This window comes from Pygoscelis adeliae, unplaced genomic scaffold (genome assembly GCF_000699105.1).
Source record: "Pygoscelis adeliae isolate BGI_AS28 unplaced genomic scaffold, ASM69910v1 Scaffold71, whole genome shotgun sequence".
Classification (NCBI taxonomy): Eukaryota; Metazoa; Chordata; class Aves; order Sphenisciformes; family Spheniscidae; genus Pygoscelis; species Pygoscelis adeliae.
In genome coordinates this window covers 12435347-12457306 of record NW_008824356.1, presented here as the reverse complement: position 1 = coordinate 12457306, position 21960 = coordinate 12435347, and the positions used below count along the sequence as shown (strand labels likewise).

Below are 21960 nucleotides of genomic sequence, written 5' to 3'. Positions count from 1 at the left end.
AAAAGCCACTCTATGACAAAAATAGAAATACTCATATATGTAACATTAATATATCACATTCTTCACAAATTAAGGATAAATGTTCATGAATTGTTAGCTGACCTTCTAGAACTCATAAAACTTTCCTCATATGCAGGCATCTTCCTACTTAGAACTTCTCTAATTCTTACAGAATGAAAATAATTAAAACGTTAACACTGTTAAAAAGAAAGTATAACAATGGCTATGAAGTTATCTCAGATTTTAGAGCATACGGCTCCATTTTCCTGTTACCTTCCCTGATCCTTGTCTTTTCAGGCTCATCAGGGACAGAATCAAACAGTTTCTGCAGGTAGCATAAACAGTAAAGATTCTGCATACAGGATCGAGGGAAGGTGAAAGCAGAAAACAATCTTCGTACCTGTTCCGTGGACATCCCAGCAACACTCTGACCCGTACTCGGCTCACATTATTTGCAAACTTCTCAAAACCAGATAAAGCAATAATAATGATTACCGGGCCTCTAAATTGCCAACATGAGCTAAGAAATGAGCAACCTAAATACCTAAGTTCCTGGTACTTGCTGTGAAGAGTGAGTGTAAAATTCCTCTGTGTTATAGGCAAGGCTATTCCACTATCTAGCTACATTTACCCTTCGAATAAGAGACCGTACAATAATTTCCCCAACAGTAACTCAAAGCCATAACCTTTTTGATTTGAAAGACCATCTGATAACTGCACCAGAGAACCTGAATGTAACTAGACAGGGTAGAACAACAGGGAAAGGATATGAAAGATGGAAAAGAAGCAGTACTCCATAGTTTCTCTATGGATTGGTCTATGACGGTGTAGGAAAATAAAAGAAAACTCCTTGCTAGCCAGATGCCATGACGATTTCCTAAACACACACCTTTTCTGTGGTAATTTTTGAATGAAAACAGGGATAGCCATTAGATGAACACTATGAGGTAGTGCACCCCCAGTGTACTCCAAACCATCTTGGGGAATGACACTGCAAAATGAATGAGGTAGCACTGGAACAGCTACCCAGTCAGATTATTTGGGATCCAGGGGGAATTCTGAATGAAGTACCACACTATACTGCAAGATTTGCAGGCTGCAGGACCGGTTGTTCATACATCCCACAGCACTATTTAAGACTACTCTTCAGCACCCAAGCCCCACTGGGTGCTGAAGCATCCACTAATCCAGCTAAACCCAAGCATCCACTTCAGTTTAGTGTTTTGGACTGTACTTGGGTGCTTGCAAGGGGGCAAAGAAAAGAGGATTAGGAAACAACTGACAAGAAGCCAAATACTGCAAGAAGCCAAACCAGCAAATAATAGAGCTTGCATTAGAAGTGATAATTGCAAAGCAAAGTTTCAATCCAATTTGAAATGTACACGCTTAGAAGAAGATGGAACAAAGTCTATATAAACAAGATTGACTTTATTTTTATTTAAATTTTACATACAATAACTTTTATTCCAGCTACTGGGGCCAACTGACAGTCTTGTTAACTCAGGTACTCTTACTTGCAGAACAGTAAATTTTAAATTCATTACAGCTAAAAATGCAGAGAGAATCTCTGAGAAAAGTCTACACTTGTTTTAATCTTGAAAAGCATATTAGGAACCACAGTAAGGAAAAAACATATAAAAAGGTATTTAAAAATGCAGGTTCATTTATAGTAATATGGCTATAGATTCTCCAAGAATCTCCCCATCGTCAACATTTTAATGCTCCTTTCAACTACAAATTAGCCATTATCGCAGACATTATAGCTTAAAAAACGGAAATAAGCAGTCTTGCAAGTAGCGTGGCGGGCTCAGTGTCAGTAAGTGAAACATCACAGAATACTGGAAACATTCACGATGGAACCCACATATTTCCATGTGTATCAGGGGCATTCGTGTAAGGAATATTCCAAATCCACGGTTGATCTGTAAACCAAAACAAAAACATGCTCATGACAAATTCAGTTATTAAATGTAAAATTTTGATCCTCTTCCTCCCCTCCCTTTGGAGGAAGAGGAAGGTCAAAATTCCCACTGATTTTCGCGTAACCCCATGTGCAATTTCAGTTTACTGGAAATTTTTATTCAGCTATTTTTTAAAACGGTAAGGTTTAGAGTTTTCAAAAGGCTTTGCTTTCCCCAAATATTATTTTAAATATAATTATCATAACCTAACATACTCCACACCAGCTGTAAGAGAATTGTGTTTCAGACAGTATACAAGAACAGTAACGCAGCCAAATTTGGTTTGGCCCATAGGCAGCAAGTTTTGTGCTGCGTATCTCTTAACCCAATGGAATTATAAATAAGCGCTGTAACGTATTAGTATTTTTCACGTGGACAGTAAGAATTCAGTATCTAAGAATGACGCTGCCTGAACTCTGAAATGTTCAAGTTCACACCACACTTCTTCAAACATCACATCTTTAGATGGAGCAACAGGTTTGCAGCAGACAGTTCCCTCCCTCCGCTTCTCAGAATACAGAAGCTATTCCCACTCTTGGGAAGGAGAAAAGGCAACGCAGCAGGAGCCAACTGCTAGCTCTGCAGCCTGCCCCAGGCTCTTCCTCCTACCACGTACGTGTTGCAGAAAAGCAGCCGGTCTATGAAGCTAAGCTATTATTCTACTTCTCTCCGGCTACTCCTACTGAAATACAGATAAAACTCTGTCAATCCTTTCAGTGATTTTTCTCAAATAAGAAGTTTATATAAATCTAGCCTGCTTCTTTTCTCCATCTACAAAATGAGCCCTGAAGGAAGACAGTGACATTAATCTGTACAATGCATAGATTAAACTGAATTGTATGGAGGATGACGGAGGTAGTTCATTTATCAAAAACAAGCTACTCATCTACATGATATATTATGTATACTTGCTAAAGAAGATTTGCTACATGCTTGTCAATTGAAATTTTAGATAAGCTATTGATTGTGATTACTGTTGTCCAATTTTAAGTTTGCAGGATCCAATGCCAGCTGTCACAATATATGAAGTGAGAATTACTGCAGCAAGAAGAGGAGAGTAAGGAAGTGACAGAAGCAGTAATGAAGGGATGTGTAAATTACACAACCAGCACACTGTGACAGGTACCACACCAATTAAACATGGGGCAGGGAGAGCATTCCTACCAAGTACTCATTATTACTTGCTACTAGAGTGCGTTTAATTTTAGTACTGTAGCTCCGTATGTCGCAGTGAAACATATCCCAGCTATGCGAACGTTTTACAAAAGTGCTTGTTTACAGTAGTAAGAGGGTAATAGGAAAATGCTTTAAATTACAACAAAATTCAATCTGCTTGACTTGAAAAAAGACTTTACGTTTAGAGTTTATGAAGACTGATAGGGATGTTACAAGTCACAGGAATGTGATCACCAGAGAAAGAACAGCCTGTGCAACAAATGCCATCTTTCACATAATGTTATTATAAGAGGACAATAATAGCAAACATTGATGTCTTCCCCTGATTTAAAATCATGATATAGCTTCTAGGTGGAAGAAGCAGTTGGCTAGCTTTTGGTTACAGTGCATAGGTGATTTCCAAGCACAAAAAAATAAAAGGCATCAGAAACCGGAAGAAACTATAGCACTTAACTCACAGTGCACTGCCAAAAAATGTCTCTAGGTTTCTGAGTCAACTGCAGGATATCTAGCCTTTGAGTGATCTCTTAAAAAAAGAAAAAAAAAGTAGCACCATTATTTTCCTAAGCTTCTTTTATCAGTCTCCTGCTTGAGAGCCATGTGTACCTTTTGTATTTTAGGTGAATACCTTACCACACAGTAAACATTAATAGTCATGAGAATGGGTACAGAATAAAGCAAATGTTGGAAAAGGCATTAAGGATTTCAAGCATACATTCAGATTTGATCATTGACCTCTATCTATGACATCAGAATAAATCCAGTCCCACTCAAGCACTGGAATCTGTCACTTGGAGGACATTATGCAGCTTGGACCTATCCATCTTCACTACCATCTGCAGTTACTCTGTTTAATTCAGCAAAACATACAGGCAGAGGAAGACTTACATGTACAGAAATAACTTCAGTCACCCCTTAAAGCACTCTGAGAGGCTTCAATACCTAATTCAGTTCTCTTTTGTTGTGGCTATCTTAAGAAAATTTTCTTAAGGTAGCTATTAACGTACTTGGAACTTTGTTCTATTAATGGGATGCTGTTGGTTTTATAAAACACCTGATACTATTTTAATAAGCCATGTGTAAAACTATGGCTGAAACCAATTATAATTCAGTTACTTTTAAAATGTCAGAACCAATTTAAAGTTATTTATCGCTTTTAATAGGAGCTATAGCAGCAAGAGAAAGACAATGACTGTATACAAATACTGTATGACCGCAGCGGCTTACTGTTGCACACTAAAATGACTGCCAAACTTTTGAAAGTTAAATCCTTTGATCTTCTGGGAAAAAAAAAGGCTAACCGTTCCCTATTTATAGCCCCCATATTTTTCAAATGCACTCAATGTACCTACCTTCCACACCTTTCAAGTTCAGTTCTTCTTTTCTGATACCCTAATTTTGTCTCAACTGCACTTTATTGGAATTAGTGTTACCTAGTGACCCAGTACCACTGCTTCCTTCTTGCCTCACTTACAAGCAGCAGAACTTTAGCACTAGAGTTAGCACACAGTAAAATGAATGGGGCCATTCTGCTCTCCCCGCTACTTCAAGATTATCTGAAATCTCAGACGAAACGCTATTTCAGTTATACTCAGGCAGACTTTTGAAGATTCTCTCACAACTGCACAGACTATCACATTTCATGTAAAGATGGAGAGGCCCTGGAGAACAAGACAAGTTTTTTTCAAGTACACCTGATTAATCACTCAAAGAATCCCCCACACTTGAGATCATGTTATAGAATATGAAATCATGAGCTGACAATGGTACAAGAAGGTTGTTTTGCAAATTTTAACAATAGTATTTTACAAATGCAGTATATCGTGTAGGTCAAAAACACGCCAGCAAGCCATCTCAAAACTTCATGTTCTCATCAGTATGACAGATGGCAGTACGGTATGTACAGCCAAAACCAGGAAAGTCTGTGAATTACAGGAACATGCAATTGAATAGTAAAGTATAAAATACAATTAAAGCATCTTTGTGATCCTCGTCCTACAGTTTAAAATACAAGTGTCTCTTGCACTGTGAGTGGAGATGTGGATAAGAGCTATTCCTGGTTGATTTCTAAATGCAGAGTCTGGATTCTTACATCATCTTTCACAGTATTTCGTGAGTCTTCCAACTGAAAAATGTAGCTGTGAAGTAGTAAGTGTTCACATATATAGAAAGGTTACTCACAAACAACTGGAGTTCTACAAGTCATTCTACATACACATTCTAACGTGGCAAACTTACTCCCTGCTGCATGAGGCTGGAAAGTTCTCCCTCTCAGCATTTGCAGAAGGTGCACACTATGCTTCAGCCTCTTTTCTCCCTTCCTTTTGGATGAGCATGGCATTTAAAAAGGAACTCATCTTGTTCCTCTCGATGCAGAAATCATATCTGAAAGATCTCAAGAAGGGGGAAAGGCAGATGGGGTATAGATACGGGATCTATAACAATATTCACAAACAAGGTAATAATTCCTGAAGGCCAGGACAATGACCACTCACATTGGGGAAAAAAAGAAGAAAAAGAAAACTGCAGTTTAAAAGCAGGATTTGCTTTGTTTCTCAAAGCGTTGATGCGACGAGAAAAAAAAAAGTCCTTTGCATTTTTCTGAGGCCTTTCCCAAGTTGTTCTAAAAAAACCCCTCGATGTACTTATGTATTAAAGTTTCAAGTTCCTCCCAGACAGCAGATGATTTCCTCAGTCAGTAAACTGTGTAATATCTAAATCACAAATTAAGTGATATTCCTCGACTACAGCAAGCAGCTTGTACCTTTTCCCATGCAAAGGTACAAAAAACCCCTGGGGCTGTATCCCTTTGTGTAATGCAAGTCTATTGTAAGAAACTTCTCAGTAGGGTGAAACAAAAGTGATAGGGGAATCAGTCCTCAAGCACTCTAAGTGAAATGCTGTGCTTTCACGAGAGGATGAAAGCTTGTATTGGTAAGGGAGATAATAGCAATATTGCAACTGAGATGTGACAAGGGAGCTCAATGAGAAGATAATTTTATACAACAGAATAGCAGTACTCATCTGAAAGATTCTAGAGGGAAATAAAAATCTGAATATTATCAAAGGCACAAAGAAATTTTATTTATAAAGATATCTTGCTAAGTAAGATTGGCTGTTGTGTGTAAGTTTCCCAAACACTAGACTGGATCATTTTCTGTTTTCCTTCCAAGGAACTCTCTAATTATATTGCTGGTGTATAGGTTTCTTTTATCTTAGTATGATCAATACATTCAGCTTTGTCATAGTCTTTTTTGTTATGACAGCCTGAACCTGTTGGTTAACAACAGAGGAGTTCAGGAGACTGTTGTATCTATACAGTTTATCTGTCAAGATATTAAGTAGTACTATCAGCTACCAGGTAATTTTATTTTTTGAAGTTCTTTGAATGTTTTGCCCTAAAGACGCATCTGCTGCCCACAAATGGCCTTCTGCTGTTCAGCGTACTATTGGAGGTAAACAACTGCAATTACTCAAAACAGCAATTTGCAAAGAGTTAATAATGTACATGTTGCACACAACAAACGTTATCTGCTAAAAATTAATGAGGTCCTTTGTCACTTTGGAGTAGGAATGATCTTAATCTTTATTTTAAAACTGCCAGACGTAAAACGTGCATGTTATTCCCTGCAGCAAGAGAAAGATGCAAGCCATGTATATCATGCATAATAAAATTGCTTTGTGCTGGTAATTTAAAGCAGCTGGGAAGAAATGCCCAAGTAAAAGTTCTCTGCAACCTTAACTCTGATCTGTTAGGATGAAATATTGTTACATTTCCTCAGACTTCAATTACAAATCTTGCACTCTGCACAAGATGGGTCAAATTACATGTAAGTTCAACAACTAGACTGGGCATCATACACCTATCCTAAAAAAGAATAACCAAAATAAAGTGCTTTTTTAAATTCTTGGGTCGACCAACTATTGAAGCAAAATATTGACCATCTGGTGAATTTGCCATCTCATGATGATGCTCTCAAGTAATGTTCTGAAGCATATTTTGGAAGATCCCTCTTAGCCAAACACCAGCTTTGAGCTCAAAGAAATCGGCTAGTAACGTGGCAAATCAGATCAGACAATCTAGTGGCTCCTTCTGGTCTTCAAGTCTGTAACCCTATCAAAACAATACATAGAAGTGGTCAAACTAAATCGTGACTCTAACTCAAGTTTCCTCTCATACAAAGTGTTAATTTCTTCACGGTCATTATAAAAAGCTTGAAGAAAAACAGGTTTTGCCATGTACTCAAATGTTACACTTGGACTCTGGGAGGCTATCTGAGGAAGCGTCTGATGTCAAGCTGTCTTAAGAGAGCTGCAATCTCAAACTGCAGGTTTACCAGTCAATAATAATGCTTTTGGTTCCACCTAGGAAGGAAACGGATGGCAACACTGACTGAGATTGGTTCCAACCCCCGCTCCCCGCCACCCACCCCAGTGTACGAACTACAATGACAATACATACTTGCTGCTTGAAAAAATTGAAAACTAAACTTCTACGCATACTCAGCTTTATATTCACCATTGCTTTGAGTGTTAAAAAAGTGAAATGTTTTCTATTCAATGTATTAGTATCACTAGAAACAGGACTAGCTTCTAGTTGTCATCTTCTTAGAAGAAAGGGTATTCTCTTAGAGTTTGTACAATATTAAGCATATGAGAGGACTTGAAGTTCTCTGAAAATTCATATAGGATGCTGCCAGTCAAGTTCTTTCAAACTCTAGAAAGTACACAGGTTCCATGTAGCTATGCAATATTAATTAGGAAAAAGGAGGTTATTGAAAATATGAATGACTTCCCAGAATCTTCTTAATTTCTTCCAAAATATTTTAATTACTTGACAGAGAAAGTGGAGAATTCTAGAACTTTGGACAAAAAACAAAGGTGGGAGAAAGGTAGAGACCACGTACAGTGACATTTTCCCAGAACTTATCTGACTTCCTGAGGATACAGCAGGTCCCTGTAAGGGAGCTCAGAGTAATAAAGGATTCCTCTAGCTTAGCTGCACAAGACACTGACCTCTTCTTTTAGGCACTCTGTCATTAGCACAAGGCAGGATAAATGAAAATTATCCCCACTCTTTAAATAATAGGATAAACACAAATATGTAAACCTACCAGATCTGGAGACAAATATGCCATGAAGTTTTTATTGGTTTTATCCAACACAACAGCAGTTTACGTGTATTAAACTAGATGGAGTGTTACTCGTTTCCTGAAATCACCACAAATATTTACCAAATGTAATTTCACCATACTCCCAATTTCCACTCATTGAAAACTAGACAAAATATCAAGCACTGAATATCTGAAGTTACACGGAAAATCTGCTCTTCCACGTAAGTGTGGCAATGGAATATTGAACAGTGAGCAGGGCCCTTCACAACGGAGAGAGCTGTTCCTGTGAGACATGTTACAGGTCCTTTTGTGAGTCTTTTAAGAAAATGAAATCATAGCTGTCAGAGGTTGAAAATTTCAGCTAGAGAACTAATGAATTGTTAAGTGGACTGTTCATTTCTTCACAATGCTTCAACTTGCATTAAAGCAAATTTCTATCTCATTTGCCCACCATTCTCCCAGCCTCTCATAGCATGAGATTTGACAGCTTTAGCCCCCAGTTACCAAGGGTAAAATAGATTTTCCCCGCTGGAAAATAATGAAACACATTTTAATACATTTTTACAAATTGTTAGAATGGCCCAGGAAAGAAATCTTCAAAGAGCAAAATAACCAAAGACTAATGTAATTCATAAAATTGGTATATATAGAGAGTAACATGTAGTTTCACTAACTGTAGATTAATCTGAACTGAGCTGGAACCTGTCTTATTTTCTTGTATATACATATATTTTCTGTATACTATTAGTCAACTGAACAGCCAGTTTCTTTCCTTGATTTAATACATACACTGAAGAGAAAACTGAATGAGAAATAACTCGTTTATCAGCAGTTACTTACCCCCCTACTTTATGGGGTTCTCTTCCAGAGGGTTTAAGCAGTTCCAGAGCATTTTGAACTAAGAGCTCAGAAAAAGCTTATATAAATTCCTGCCTTGTAACCCAGTCACAACTCAAAGAACTGCTGATAAATATATTTTTAGCCCATCCCCTTTTCAGTAGTGCTGTAAGAGAGTTCTGTAACAAGTACATGAGATTAATAAATCTGAAATCTGGCAGAATAATAATGCAGAGAAATGTTTCAGAAATGTTTCACCTGCTGAGATCTCCCTAAAAAAGCAGAAAACAGAGCCAATTAAGCAGAAATCTAATCACACTTAAATGTAACAAGAAGGTTAAGTGCAACTCACCAAGAAAAAAAACAGATGAAGTTGCCCAAAATACTGAAGCTTACTATAATACAACAACAATATGGTTTACAATACATGTAAACCATAGATTCACGGATTCATTGAGCTAATTAATCACATAATCATTACTTTCTGACAATTTTTAGGTCCAAACATATTTTTTTCCAAGCATTATAGTGTGGTTTGTTGGTGGCTTTTGTTTTTGGTTTGGGTTTTTTCTTTTGTTTTTGGTTGTGGGCGTTTTGGTTGTTTTTTTTTTTTTTTTTTAAATCATCCTATGTAGTTAAAATGAGCTACTTGACATGAAAATATTTCTGGTATGCTTTCTCTCACAGAAGAAATCTTACAAACTCCTCATCTCTTTTTTAAGTGACTATGCAGCTACCAGCTGTGGTTTGAGACCCAGTTAAATTTTATTCTTTGTTCCCTTCAGGAAGATCAAATGACTCTGGTTGGCACAGCAGATAGAGTTTACCTGTCCATATATTGTAAAATGTGGCTCTGTGCAAGTCTGAAATACAGCTGAAAACTAAATGAAAGCAACGGCAAAATTTTAAATATGTTATGTGTCACAGAGGTCATATATCATAATTACCCTACCAGTGACATCTTAAAGCACATCAGTACATCCTTCAGTGACTAAAGCTTAGCCTATGATTACGTTTCAGTGAAGGATAATCCATCCCCTCTGTGAGAAAAAAAACAGTGCAAAACCACGAAGTTATCTGTCTCACAATGATCTCAATTTATACTTTTCAGAAATCTTTGGAAGAGGAGGAGGAAGAAAATCTTCACTATTTTCTCCAAGAGATCCTATTTTTCTGTTTTGCCTAAACTTGAGTTTTAGAATGAAACCCACTGACTAATGAGGTAAACCAGGCAAAGGTGGACAAGTCTTCTCTATTTTTTTCCCCTCCCTGTTATATGGGGTGAGAGAAAAGTAGGACAGGAACCAAATTATTTCATTATTATTGAACTTAATGGACTTTAAAAGACTGCAGATCAACCTCATGAATTATTATGGCTGAAACCAGACAGATTATTTACATAATTTACTGATGACTTTATCATTGTATGCCCCGAGATGCATTTTATTGCTTTTCAAGATGCATTTACTTCACTGTAACAGTTTTCACACTGGAAGTCCAGTCCCATCTGATAAACACCAATTAATATGACAGAAAGCCATTGTGACAGAATGACAAAGAATCTCTGCAATTAAATTATTTCCACAAACTAAGGAACTCTTTTTTTTTTTTTTCACTTGTTACATTATATAATAATATAATTCTGTAACATTAAGTATGTCTGATCCAAGATTCGAATTTGCACAAGTACAGGAAAAAATGTATTTTGGTATACCTATCTTCTACTTAGAACTTTACATGGCAAATGTATGGCCCGGCTCCTGACCATCTGTTCACTATTTCGCCCATTTCTCCTCCCTCCTGCTCCTGATAGGATTTTTCTGATTATATGAAAGTGATGTGTACTTTGTTTTCCCATGGTTAGAGAATCTGAGTTCGTGGAAAATCCCCCAGAGCCTTTTCTCCTTCAATTATAGGGATCAGTCAATATGGTTTCTTTAGGGAAAGGATAATTACTTGCATTTCTGCTTCTCAAGACTTTATTAAAATAAATCTATTTATATCACTCTCCAGAGACTTTGGGAGTTGATAACTGTATTGTTAAGGACAGATTATTTTATGAGTCCATCCCTAAACACGGGAATTCTTTAAACATCTTTTCCACCAGGATGCTGAGGAACTGAAACAGAATATTCAGGAAAGAGATGTGAAAAGGCACAGGCAGCTGACTTTGCTTCCGTTGCCAAAGCCTAGACAACTTGAATTCTGACAGCTGTTCATATCACAGGAGAAAGCTGAGACCCAGAAACTGAACTACAGTACAGTTCAGAGTTCTCTACAGAAATGAGCTTTCCATGCAAAAAGTGAGAAGAATTATTTGGAAAAAAACTTTACATTTAGTTGAAATATGCATAAAACTCACTGACACAGTAGATTAAATGCAGGAATTAAAACAAGAACAGTATTAATTATACAACTACATTTTTGCACGAGGAAGATAGTGTATGTAATGCATTTGAGAATACACACGGATTCTAATTTTTAATCTTTGTTTTAAAAATTCCAAAAATTTAAGTATGACCTTTTAGAAAAACCTTCCAAAAAACATCAGTTTGAGCATTAACTAACAAGCGGACAATGCGTACATGTCCCAGAGCACAACAGGTAGTTGTAGTATATTCTTCCCCTTTAGTTGCAGTATATTCTTCCCCTTTAGTTAGCTAGTAACCCAGGCACAACCCCTGCCACCACTTCCCGAAACAACATTAACAGTACTTAAATGGACAGCGTGTTTTACACTAAATAAAACAGTATAATAGATTGTATTATCATTTCTACATTGAGCCAGTATTTTTTCTCTGGGAAAACTGAAATACCATTTAAGAATTCTTTTAGGTAAGTAGTAAGCTCTTAAAGCAGGAAAATCATCTTTGCAAGTTACAAAAGTAACATGCATCATATTGAACAGGTCAATGCCTAGCTGCGTAGCTGGTGCCATATTCAAGGTTTTGATTCTATGATCATGGATCTACGTGTGAGAAGCCAGGTTTGTTGGGAGCTGATGGGATTCACCTGACCAAGTAGGGCAAGAGCCTCTTTGCCAACAAGATGGCCAGACTTGCAAGTAGGGCTTTAATCTAGACTCAGTGGTGGAAGGGGATGGAGTTTTGAGTAACACAGAAGAGCCAGGGGCTGCTGATGCATTAGGAACCAACAGGGTAATACCTGTGAAGTGCTGCAAAGGAATTAGGGCTTGTTCCTCTAAAAAGGTGACATGGTCAACAGCTCAGCTGAAGTGCCTCTATACCAATGCACACAGCACGGATAACAAACAGGAGTTGGAAGCCACTGTGCAGCTAGAAAGCTGTGAGCTAATCAATATCACTGAAACTTGGTGGGATGAATCACACGACTGGAGCACTGCAATCAATGGCTATAAACTGTTCAGAAGGGACAGGCAAGGAAGAAAGGGGTGGGGGGGGGCACGGTTTGCCCTCTATATAAAAAAAAGTGGATTGACTGCACAGAGCCGTGTTTGAAAAACAGTGATGAACAGGTTGAGAGCTTACGGGTGAAAAATCAGAGGTCAAGCCAACAAAGGAAACCTCACGGTTGGTGTTTACTACAGGCCACTTGATCAAGAGGATGCTGCCGAAACATTCTTACTTCAACCACAGGAAGCATCATGCTTGCAGGCTCTGATCCTGCTGGGGGACTTCAGTCACCCTGAAATAATGTGTCTTTACTTTTCTCTACTATATAAGACTCTCTAAGTCCATTTACTTCTTAGCTTTTACATGTTCTTTCTCCCCACATCATTCGTTAGTTCAAAAATCTACAGAAAGATTTGAGTTGCTATAAACACTATCTTTCCTGAACTCTTTGTTGCTCTCTATTATATCAAGCTGTGCTGTCTTTTTTAGATCATGGCTTCTCAGAAAAAGAAGTTATTTACAATCTTTTTGCATTAGTTTTAAGAAGAAAAATATAAAAATTTACTCTTCCCAAATATTGCAGGTTGCACATCAACATCATTATCCTCAATGTATTTTTAGGTTTTCAAGCCATCATCACCCCATAGCAGCACTTACTTATCACTTTCCTGATTTGCACGTTCTAGAGAGAGTCTCAGAAGCTGAGAAGGTTGAGATTTTTTATATCTCTTCAAGTGTTACGAAATATATCCCCTCCACCCCTCCAAGGAAGATTCCAATACAGATCTTCAAGAAAATGAAGTCTGAAACTATGAAATATAGAATGGACCAAAAGCAACTCTTCTTTCTTCTGATTTGCAGCAATTCTATCACGTTTGCTCTATGGTATTTCTTTCACACCCCATTTCCAAAGGATTGTTTTTTCCTCACACCTGCTCTCTTCCAAACCTTCCTCTTCCAACACTCCTTCCCCTATTAGATCTGCAGAAAAACATTTTGTTTCCATAAAGAATATCTAGTTTCCTAACGCATACAAGAATCCCAGAAGAGGAATGAAAAAAATAGTATTTAGGTTGTAGATCCAACAATAAAGAAAAAATTAGAACCAAAAGACTCTATAGTTGCTTTCTTTGAAGTCGCAAGCAGAATGCGGGACTGATATCACTTCAAATGCAGTCATGCCACAAAAATGTTGAAATAAAACTTTGGAACATAGCAGTGTTCAAATGACTCAGACTTACTCAAATTAGTTTGCTCCATATATAATACACCTACTTTTCTTCTGAAGTCACACCTTACCTTTGCTTCCATACTGTGCTGGTGGCAGGTCATAAGGTACAGGAAAATATGTTGCTGAATCATTACTTTCTGAAAGCATTTTCCCTCTCACATGAAAGTAACCTTTGTCCAATCCCTATAAAGGAAGGGAAACACATAGAAGAAAGACTTATTAGTTTTTTGGGAAAAAGACAAACCTAATCGACAATAGATTCTTTCTCAATAAGAGTTATTTTAATAAACAAAATGTTTTGCATCCATTACTGAGATTAGATACTTCCTAAAGCACCTTCCTGTCTTAAGAACTCAGCTTCTCTTATTACTACTATTTCAGGCTCTTCTCTTTCTTTTACATTCATGGGCTTGGCCCCACAGCTGGGTCCACATTGGATATACTCTACCTTCTCAGTCCCTTACACATATACCAATCTACTTCCACGTTCACTAGGTAAACATGCTTGTGGCCTTGCTTGTGTAAGCAATTCTATCCAAATTGTCTAAGGTCTTTGCTAGTACCATATGGGCAGCATATCTCAATACATCAAGATGTTGCTTCTTTTGCATAAATGCTTACAGACACTGAAATCAAATTTTAATTATTAAATAAAATATTAACACCTTTGGTGTTTAATATTTAACTAAAAGGGAAAGCTTTAAAAATTTTCTCTTTGCTGTTTATTTTCATCCTGACCATATTAGTTAGATGTTCAGGGTGTTTCATGAACTGAATTAAAATTCAACTTGTGATACAGAAACAAGTCTTTAAACCTATGCTTTTCAGGTATCTTGGGTAACACCATCCACGTACACTAAAAAAATTTAATGAAGATTTGAAACTACTTGCATAAAAGTTTCAAAAACTACGCTCATATTAGAATGACAGTGGATTTCAAACAAGGTTAAGGACTGAAGAAAAAAAAAACTATAATGCAATACAATACAAGGGCAGATAGATTTAAAGCGATTCAAGTAACTTTGGCAAATGATACTACTTAGCCACTTCTCCAGAGAAACTGGATCCCATTCATCAACTGTAGTGAGTTATACAAAAGTAAATCTCTAATACTGAGATTTCCAATAGCCTATTGTCAACCAAGTACAATTTGATTAGAATAGACTAAAAGTTTAAAGGCTATCAAGCTTTTGTTCTTTATTTCTAAGACATTACTGAACAACTGGATTTTTCTTTCTGGAATCATAGAATGGTTTAGGTTGGAAGAGACCTTTAAAAGTCATCTAGTCCAACCCCCCCTGTGTGGGCAGGGACATCTTCAACTAGATCAGGTTGCTCAGAGCCCCATCCAATCTGACCTGGAATGTTTCCAGGGATGGGGCATCCACCACCTCTCTGGGAAACCTGTTCCAGTGTTTCACCACCCTCAGCGTAAAAAATTTCTTCCTTATATCTAGTCTGAATCTACCTTCTTTTAGTTTAAAACCATTACTCCTTGTCCTATTGCTACAGGCCCTACTGTCCTCATCTTTCTTGTAAGCCCCCTTCAGGTAGTGGAAGGCTGCTAGAAGGTCTCCCCAGAGCCTTCTCTTCTCCAGACTGAAGAACCCCAACTCTCTCAGCCTTTCTTCATAGGAGAGGTGTTCCATCCCCCTGGTCATTTTTGTGGCCCTCTTCTGCACCTGCTCCAACACGTCCGTGTCTTTCTTATGCTGAGGGCTCCAGAGCTGGATGCAGTGCTCCAGGTGGGGTCTCACCAGAGCAGAGGGGCAGAATCACCTCCCTCGACCTGCTGGCCACGCTTCTTTGGATGCAGCCCAGGATATGGTTGGCTTTCTGGGCTGTGAGCATACATTGCCAGCTCATGTCCAAATATTAAACTTATACTCTATCCAAGCTGTAGGATCCATCAGTCCGAGTTTTACTAGATTGCTGTTTTGTGGTAGTACAAGCAAGCTTCTTAATTACCACTAAATAATCCCATTTTATTCAAACATACATGCTGGCTGATAGTCCCATCTATACACAGTACTTTTACAATACTGTAAGTTCTTCTTTACTTAAGTTTACTTCATCAAACGTTAGCACCGTAAGTTGGAGGAAGCAACATTCATGTGACTACACAAAGAAGCATAGGATACAAAGCAGCCTTACACCTTTTTCTTTGATATTCAAAAAGCATAGTAACAGAGAAAAGGGAAATTTGCCAAAGAAAATGTCAAGCTGTATTACAGCAGTTCTAGCAAGCCAGTTCAAGAAACTCCTTTAGAATACAGATGCTTTTGTCTCATGACCCAAAGTAACAGGAAACTACTAGTTATGACGTAAGAAACACTGTGTATTATTTCAAGAACTGCGTAAAAGCCACTGCCTTTTAAATGAAAGAACACAGGAAACAAACAAACAAGGTCCATGCCAAAGGACTGCATGAATGAGAATCTATTTTAAACTTCCCCTTCTTATACCATTAAAGTCAGCGGAATTTTGATAAAACTTCATTAAAACCAGGCTACAGCCTTTTGTAGAGCTTAGCCTTTAAGTAACAAGCAATATGTTCAAAACAAACCAATGTAAAGATACAAAATTATTTTTAAAAGCTCATTAATATCTAAGGGTTTGAAACTGACTGAATAGAAAAATACAAAATTCAGAATTACTTTTAAAAAATGCAACAATCAAGTTGTACAGCTTCCAGTGAACTTGAATCACTCAGGGATTAATAGAAATTTCATGTAAAAATGTAAATAACCATACTTATGTCTGTAGTGGAAAGAACATGAAATATGCTAGGGATGCTATAGCTCACAAAGAACAGGAACTGTGTAAGTAGAGATGGTGGTAAGAGCTTTTTTCAGAACTCATAGTAGTTAGGTTTCAGTTGGTGGAGGGTCTGGGTGGTGTGCAGTCCTAGGTACTACTCATAAGGTGATATTTAAATTGCAAACTAAAGTGGCTTGTATGAGGTTTGATTGCCCTGAGCGTCTGTGAGCTTTTCTCGTCTTCTACATGCAGCTATGAGAGAAATGCAGAACGGCAGAGAAGGCTTGTCTGCTGTATCGTGAGTTGGTTCTTATTCTACAATGAACTTCATATGCATGCCTGATCACGAGCACCAAGGTTACACAGCTGTTGCCTGGCACCATCTGAGTTTGAAATTTGCATAACCATTGCTACTAAAGCACATAGTATAGAACAACACCTACTATAGGCCTCCACATACATACATAGTAATCTCAGTTTAATTCAAGTATCAAGAACTATGCCAAATATATTCCACTCTGAAGTTCATAGCAGTGGGTGCTTTTCAGGCAACATGAAAGAAAAAAGCACCACTTATGGGACATTTTTAATCTCATTTTCTTTCCCGTTATCCATCTTTTTTTCAAACCCAGTAATGTTTTGTTTCTACGTCATTTTTTCTGCCCTCTGTGCCCTGTCATTACTTCAGTGTGTTTCTTTTCAGGCATTTTGCTTCCTTCTCTTGTTCTACACCTTTGCTTTCCTCTTCCTTGTTCTTCTTCAGTAGTCACCAGTCATATTTTCCTCTCATCTGAGAGCCTTATTTCTTCTCTGGTGCTGTCCTCCAACCCCACTGGACTCCATCAGTTGATCCAAAAATTATTTTATTTGGCTGACAGAATTCAACCTGTAGAGATCTTCCATTCAGGAAATGCTGATCTAAGAAAAGATTAGTTTTCCTCAAAACACCCTGGAGTAAGAGTCTAGGTTATGGAATGCGTTCTTGAACAAGGCGCTCTGAGGAGATTCACATGCTTTTAAAAATAACTCTCACATGTCTATCTTCAGAAGATCACACAGAAATTGAAATAAGTCACACATTTTGTCTGTTTTGAGCATTTCCTGGATGTTGACAGCTCTCGTTGCTGTTTCCAAAAAACAAACCAGCAAGATCTTGCCTAAAAAAATTCTGCCTGCCTTGTAAATTTTCCTCAGCCGTATTCTATTCTTTCAGAATTTTTCCCTCTGCAGCTATATTTTGTTCTTTGACTGCTGCTCACAGCAACACGTTTTAAAATGTTGAGATACATTTTTCAGTTGGGAAAGCATTTTTTTTTGTACTTATGAAACTTTAGATGCTGTTGTGGGTTCTATTAGTGCCTTAGCATCATACATTGTAAAAGTAGGCATTGGGAGGAAGAATAGGAAAAGGAAGTAGAACAGCTTTTTAAATTCTGCTTTCCAGACTTTTTTTGCCCCAAATACAAGGCAGATTGTGGACTATTAAAAAAATAAATAAATCACACAAGATAGAGGTAATAATTGCTATCCCTACTTGAGTGGGAATTAACACTGATATCACTACAGTATTTTGATACTACTGAAGTAACTCCTACAGGAGACAGCTGATTATTCCACTGGATAATTATGGGACTATCCCATGCCACTAAACAGAAAAAAGCCCGCTCTTCAGCAAAACTATTTAAAAACTCACTAGTTTGCACAGTAAAGAATTAAGGATGCACACAAGCTTTACAGTGACCATGCTGCTCTGGCCAGGAGAATACACAATGAAATCCTTCCTCAACATTATGACGCATTTATTCAAAACAGATCTTTACTCAGCTGTATCAGAACTTTTTTTGTAAGAAGCCCACAGTGACAAATTCAGGTATCTGAACCCAAAGTTCCTTGGCTTGGAAAACGTGTCTCTTGTGTATCTTTACCACTGGAGTCTGAAAATCTTGTAGCAGTTCAGTGAACACTAGTAGCAAGGTTTAACATCCTAAAGTCCACATATAAAATCTTGTTTTACCTACATTGTATTTATTTACCTACCCCCACTCTATTTCATACAGGATAGAAGACTTCATCTGAAACTAGAGAAATCAAAGAAGAAAGTGGTACTACATTACTTTGGAAGTTAACGTTACAGTCAAAGACCTTAGCCTACTTTATTTTGGTTCTGGTCTAAGTTGAGCTATGACTGAAGGTGCTTGGTTCAGTTGTCTGAACTCAGCAAAAATTTAAGCAGTTCAGTTCTGATGACCACACACACACACATAATGGCTGGCTGCTTGCTAACCCAGATACAGCTCGTACACCCATCCCCACAGGCAACTATAAGAGTATTTTACTCATTACCAGTGAGTATTCACCATCAAATACAGCATTTCAGAATCTGAAATACTATTGTTAGTTGTCTGTGACTGATTATCTAGATATAATTGGTAGCATCTGATAGCACTAGGTAGGCAATCATGGGTAAGTTCCCAGTTTAATAGCAACTGCTGTATTTCTCCAAGTTCGTATTTCCAAAAGCTGACGGGCTAGTACCATATTCTTCAACAGACCTTTTAGAAGATTTAAGTATTCCACAAGCCTTCATGCAATTTTACAGGTCAAGTTCAGTTTATCTTACAACCTTACCAGACACAGGAGCTGTGAGGAAGAACTATTTATTTAAAAAGCTTTCCATTAGACACTTCCAGGATTTTTCAAACAAAATAATTACTGCAACATGCTTCCCAGAACTCCATACTGTTAGGTGATGGGATTCTCTCAACATGTTTTACATGTTAAAGAGGTAATTTATTTCAGCCTCTGGAAAGGAATCCCCGGCAGCTGAAAGAGCAAGCTGAACGCGAATGAGAGTGAAGATGTAGGAGGTGAGAAATAGAAATGGAGATAGAAAGGGAAATAGAAAGGGAAATGCAGTTCAAACACAGGACACCATCTTTTTTATAAACATTATTTTTTAATCAAGAGAAGCTTGTGATCTAATGTCAGCATCAGCTCATTTTTCCCTAAACACTAAAACTGTAAATGATGACAGCTGCTGCTATGTTGAGAACAACCATTCAACATATTTCTGAGAGTCTGCATTAGCATACCAGGCCAAGACCCAACCTCAAAGCATAAGTTCTGGAAGCATTTTAAAACCAGACAAAAACTGGCAGTCAACAGATGGCAAGTGAGGAGCAATCCACTTCCAAATTTGTATTCAGCAGAAAATAGAAGGCACAAACTGCAGAGCTAATGTTTAAGATTAGGAATATTAAGTGTGTGCAATGCAAGTCCACCAGGGTAGCGTGGCCGAGCGGTCTAAGGCGCTGGATTAAGGCTCCAGTCTCTTCGGGGGCGTGGGTTCGAATCCCACCGCTGCCAGGAACGTTTTAACGGTTGGACTCTATGATTTTAAAGGTCTTTTCCAACCTAAAAGATTTGATGATTCTAAGTCTTAACTTCTACCAGAGTAAGTGTCATTAACTTTGTGATCAAACGACATGAAACAACCTGAAGAAACAGAACTATCAGAAATTGGTAGTATTAAATCAGCATTCCAATAGCTGAAGTGTACTGAGCCTCTCGATGCTTAGGAATGCTCAGTTATGTTTCAAAGCACTTAATCTAGTTTGTATTCTGTATATTTTTAATTGCAAACAAACTTTAAAAAATTCAGTTTCTAAAAATGTTAGTCTATTCCTAGTTCTCCATTATCTCCACCTAAGACTACTCTGCCACACAGTATGTTAAAGCCACACTGAACCAACAGAAGTCTTGACAATCAGACTAAGTTATCAAAGAAGCACTTTTTATGCAGAGGTAACTGCAGGGCGTAATACATAAGATAGATTCACAAGCTAAGCATTGCAACTTGAATATCAGATGACTGCATGTACATAAGGCAAGTATTAATATTTGTCTTTCTGACTACCTCCTTGTTATCAGGTGTCTCTGAAGGCACTTCCCAGTAAAGAAAGGAAAGACGGCTGCAGTTCCTCTCCCCACTTTGCTCCCATATACACCGTATCATGTGACTACTGACAGGTAACTTGTTTTTTTCTGGTTTCCAGTCTTCACAATTAAGTATCAACATTTAGGACACTGGGAGGAAGAGAACTAAGTATTCTCTTTGAAAATATGTATTAGATGTTACATATTCTTGCAAGTTTTAGATGAGCTTCAATTAAGTTGTGTTCTGAGAGGTCTGAAACTCAAACATAAGACTCTCTCATGCACATTGACAGATTTTAGTACAGCCACCTGTATAGGAGCACATATTTGCATGCTTTCTATAATTTACATAAGACAAGAGTTGTGAGGGCTGTAGAGAAAGCACTGTACTTGCACAAAGCTTTATATTGCATACATTTTAATTACGCTATTTGACAAAAATCAAACTAAACTTTATAATGAAGTGTGATGATATATTAGAATTATGTTTCTCGTGTACACATTTCTGTCAATTCTGAATGAAAAACGATCAGAGGCTAACCTATTACATATCACTTCGTAAAAAATACAGCAGGCCAAACAGATTCAGTGAGTGAGGAAAACCTTGAAAACATCATTGTGTCACAGATTTATACCTGGATCTGTTTCTCCAGATTTATACCTGCATCTCATGTGCACCTTTGTCCCTCCACTCACTACCCTCCCAACCCAAGTGATACAGAAGAAAAAGAGAGAAAAGCAGTAAGAACGATAAACCTCCACCCTAGGAGCAACTGAGCAGGCTAAGGAGTCTTCAGCCTAGAAACAGATGAAGGTCTATAGAAAGAATGGTATAGAAAAGGTGAATAGGGATCACATGGTTATTGCATCTTTCAATACAAGAAGGGCAAACCATCAAATGAAACTAATTTTCAGAATGTGTCACATGCTTCACATGACATTAAGTTGTGGAACTCAGCCAAAGCAGGTTGTGAATGCTAGAAGCTTATAGGCATTTAAAAAACAAAAGAAGTTCACAGAAGAGGCTATAGCCTCTTCTATAGAATCAAGAAATCTTCAGGGATAACCTACTACATATATGCCTGCCTATTATACTTTTCCATAAGCATCTGCTTTTGGCCACTGAGAGATTTGAGATGTGCCTCTGAGATGAAAGTAAAGCCTTCTACTCCCCCAACAGTGGCTACTTTAGAGTAACCAGTGTGACAAAAAGAGAAACATCTGGGGGCTTGGCTCTACCATTTATAGTGCACAATAAATTTTCCTCAACCAGGTCCAGAAGCCATTTATGCCTATTTTCATCCAAAACTTCACTGATCAGCCTTCTCCATAGGCTCTGGTTCCAAAACCAGGCCAAAAGAAGGTTATCTCAATGTGATCCTACACTTACCTCCCTGCTCTCTGCCCCCTTGAACTTGCTCTTCCTACTTCTTCCTTGCATTAGCACTCACACTGATCATGTTGAGCCAGTTCATGGAACAACACTTTGAGAACTTGTGCAATTTGGTTTTGACCAGTCTGACCTGGTTTAAAGCACAAGGAATCCACTGAGCACCAGTGCCAGTACAGTT

General features: G+C 37.8%; 1 protein-coding gene and 1 non-coding gene across 2 annotated transcripts in view; one reads left to right on the top strand and one right to left on the bottom strand.

Moving 5' to 3' along the window:
* Positions 1-1531: 1531 nt before the first annotated feature.
* TDP1 (tyrosyl-DNA phosphodiesterase 1) overlaps positions 1532-21960 on the bottom strand; it is a 51455-nt gene continuing 31026 nt past the window's right edge. Inside the window, exons 14-15 of the mRNA XM_009319440.1 lie at positions 13762-13876; positions 1532-1922 (exon numbers count right to left, since the gene is read on the bottom strand). Coding sequence (XP_009317715.1) covers positions 1849-1922; positions 13762-13876 — 189 coding nt within the window. The 3' untranslated portion in view covers positions 1532-1848. The remainder of the gene's footprint in view (positions 1923-13761; positions 13877-21960) is intronic.
* TRNAL-AAG lies at positions 19738-19819 on the top strand. The gene has a single exon. It is a non-coding gene; the product is annotated as a tRNA-Leu (tRNA).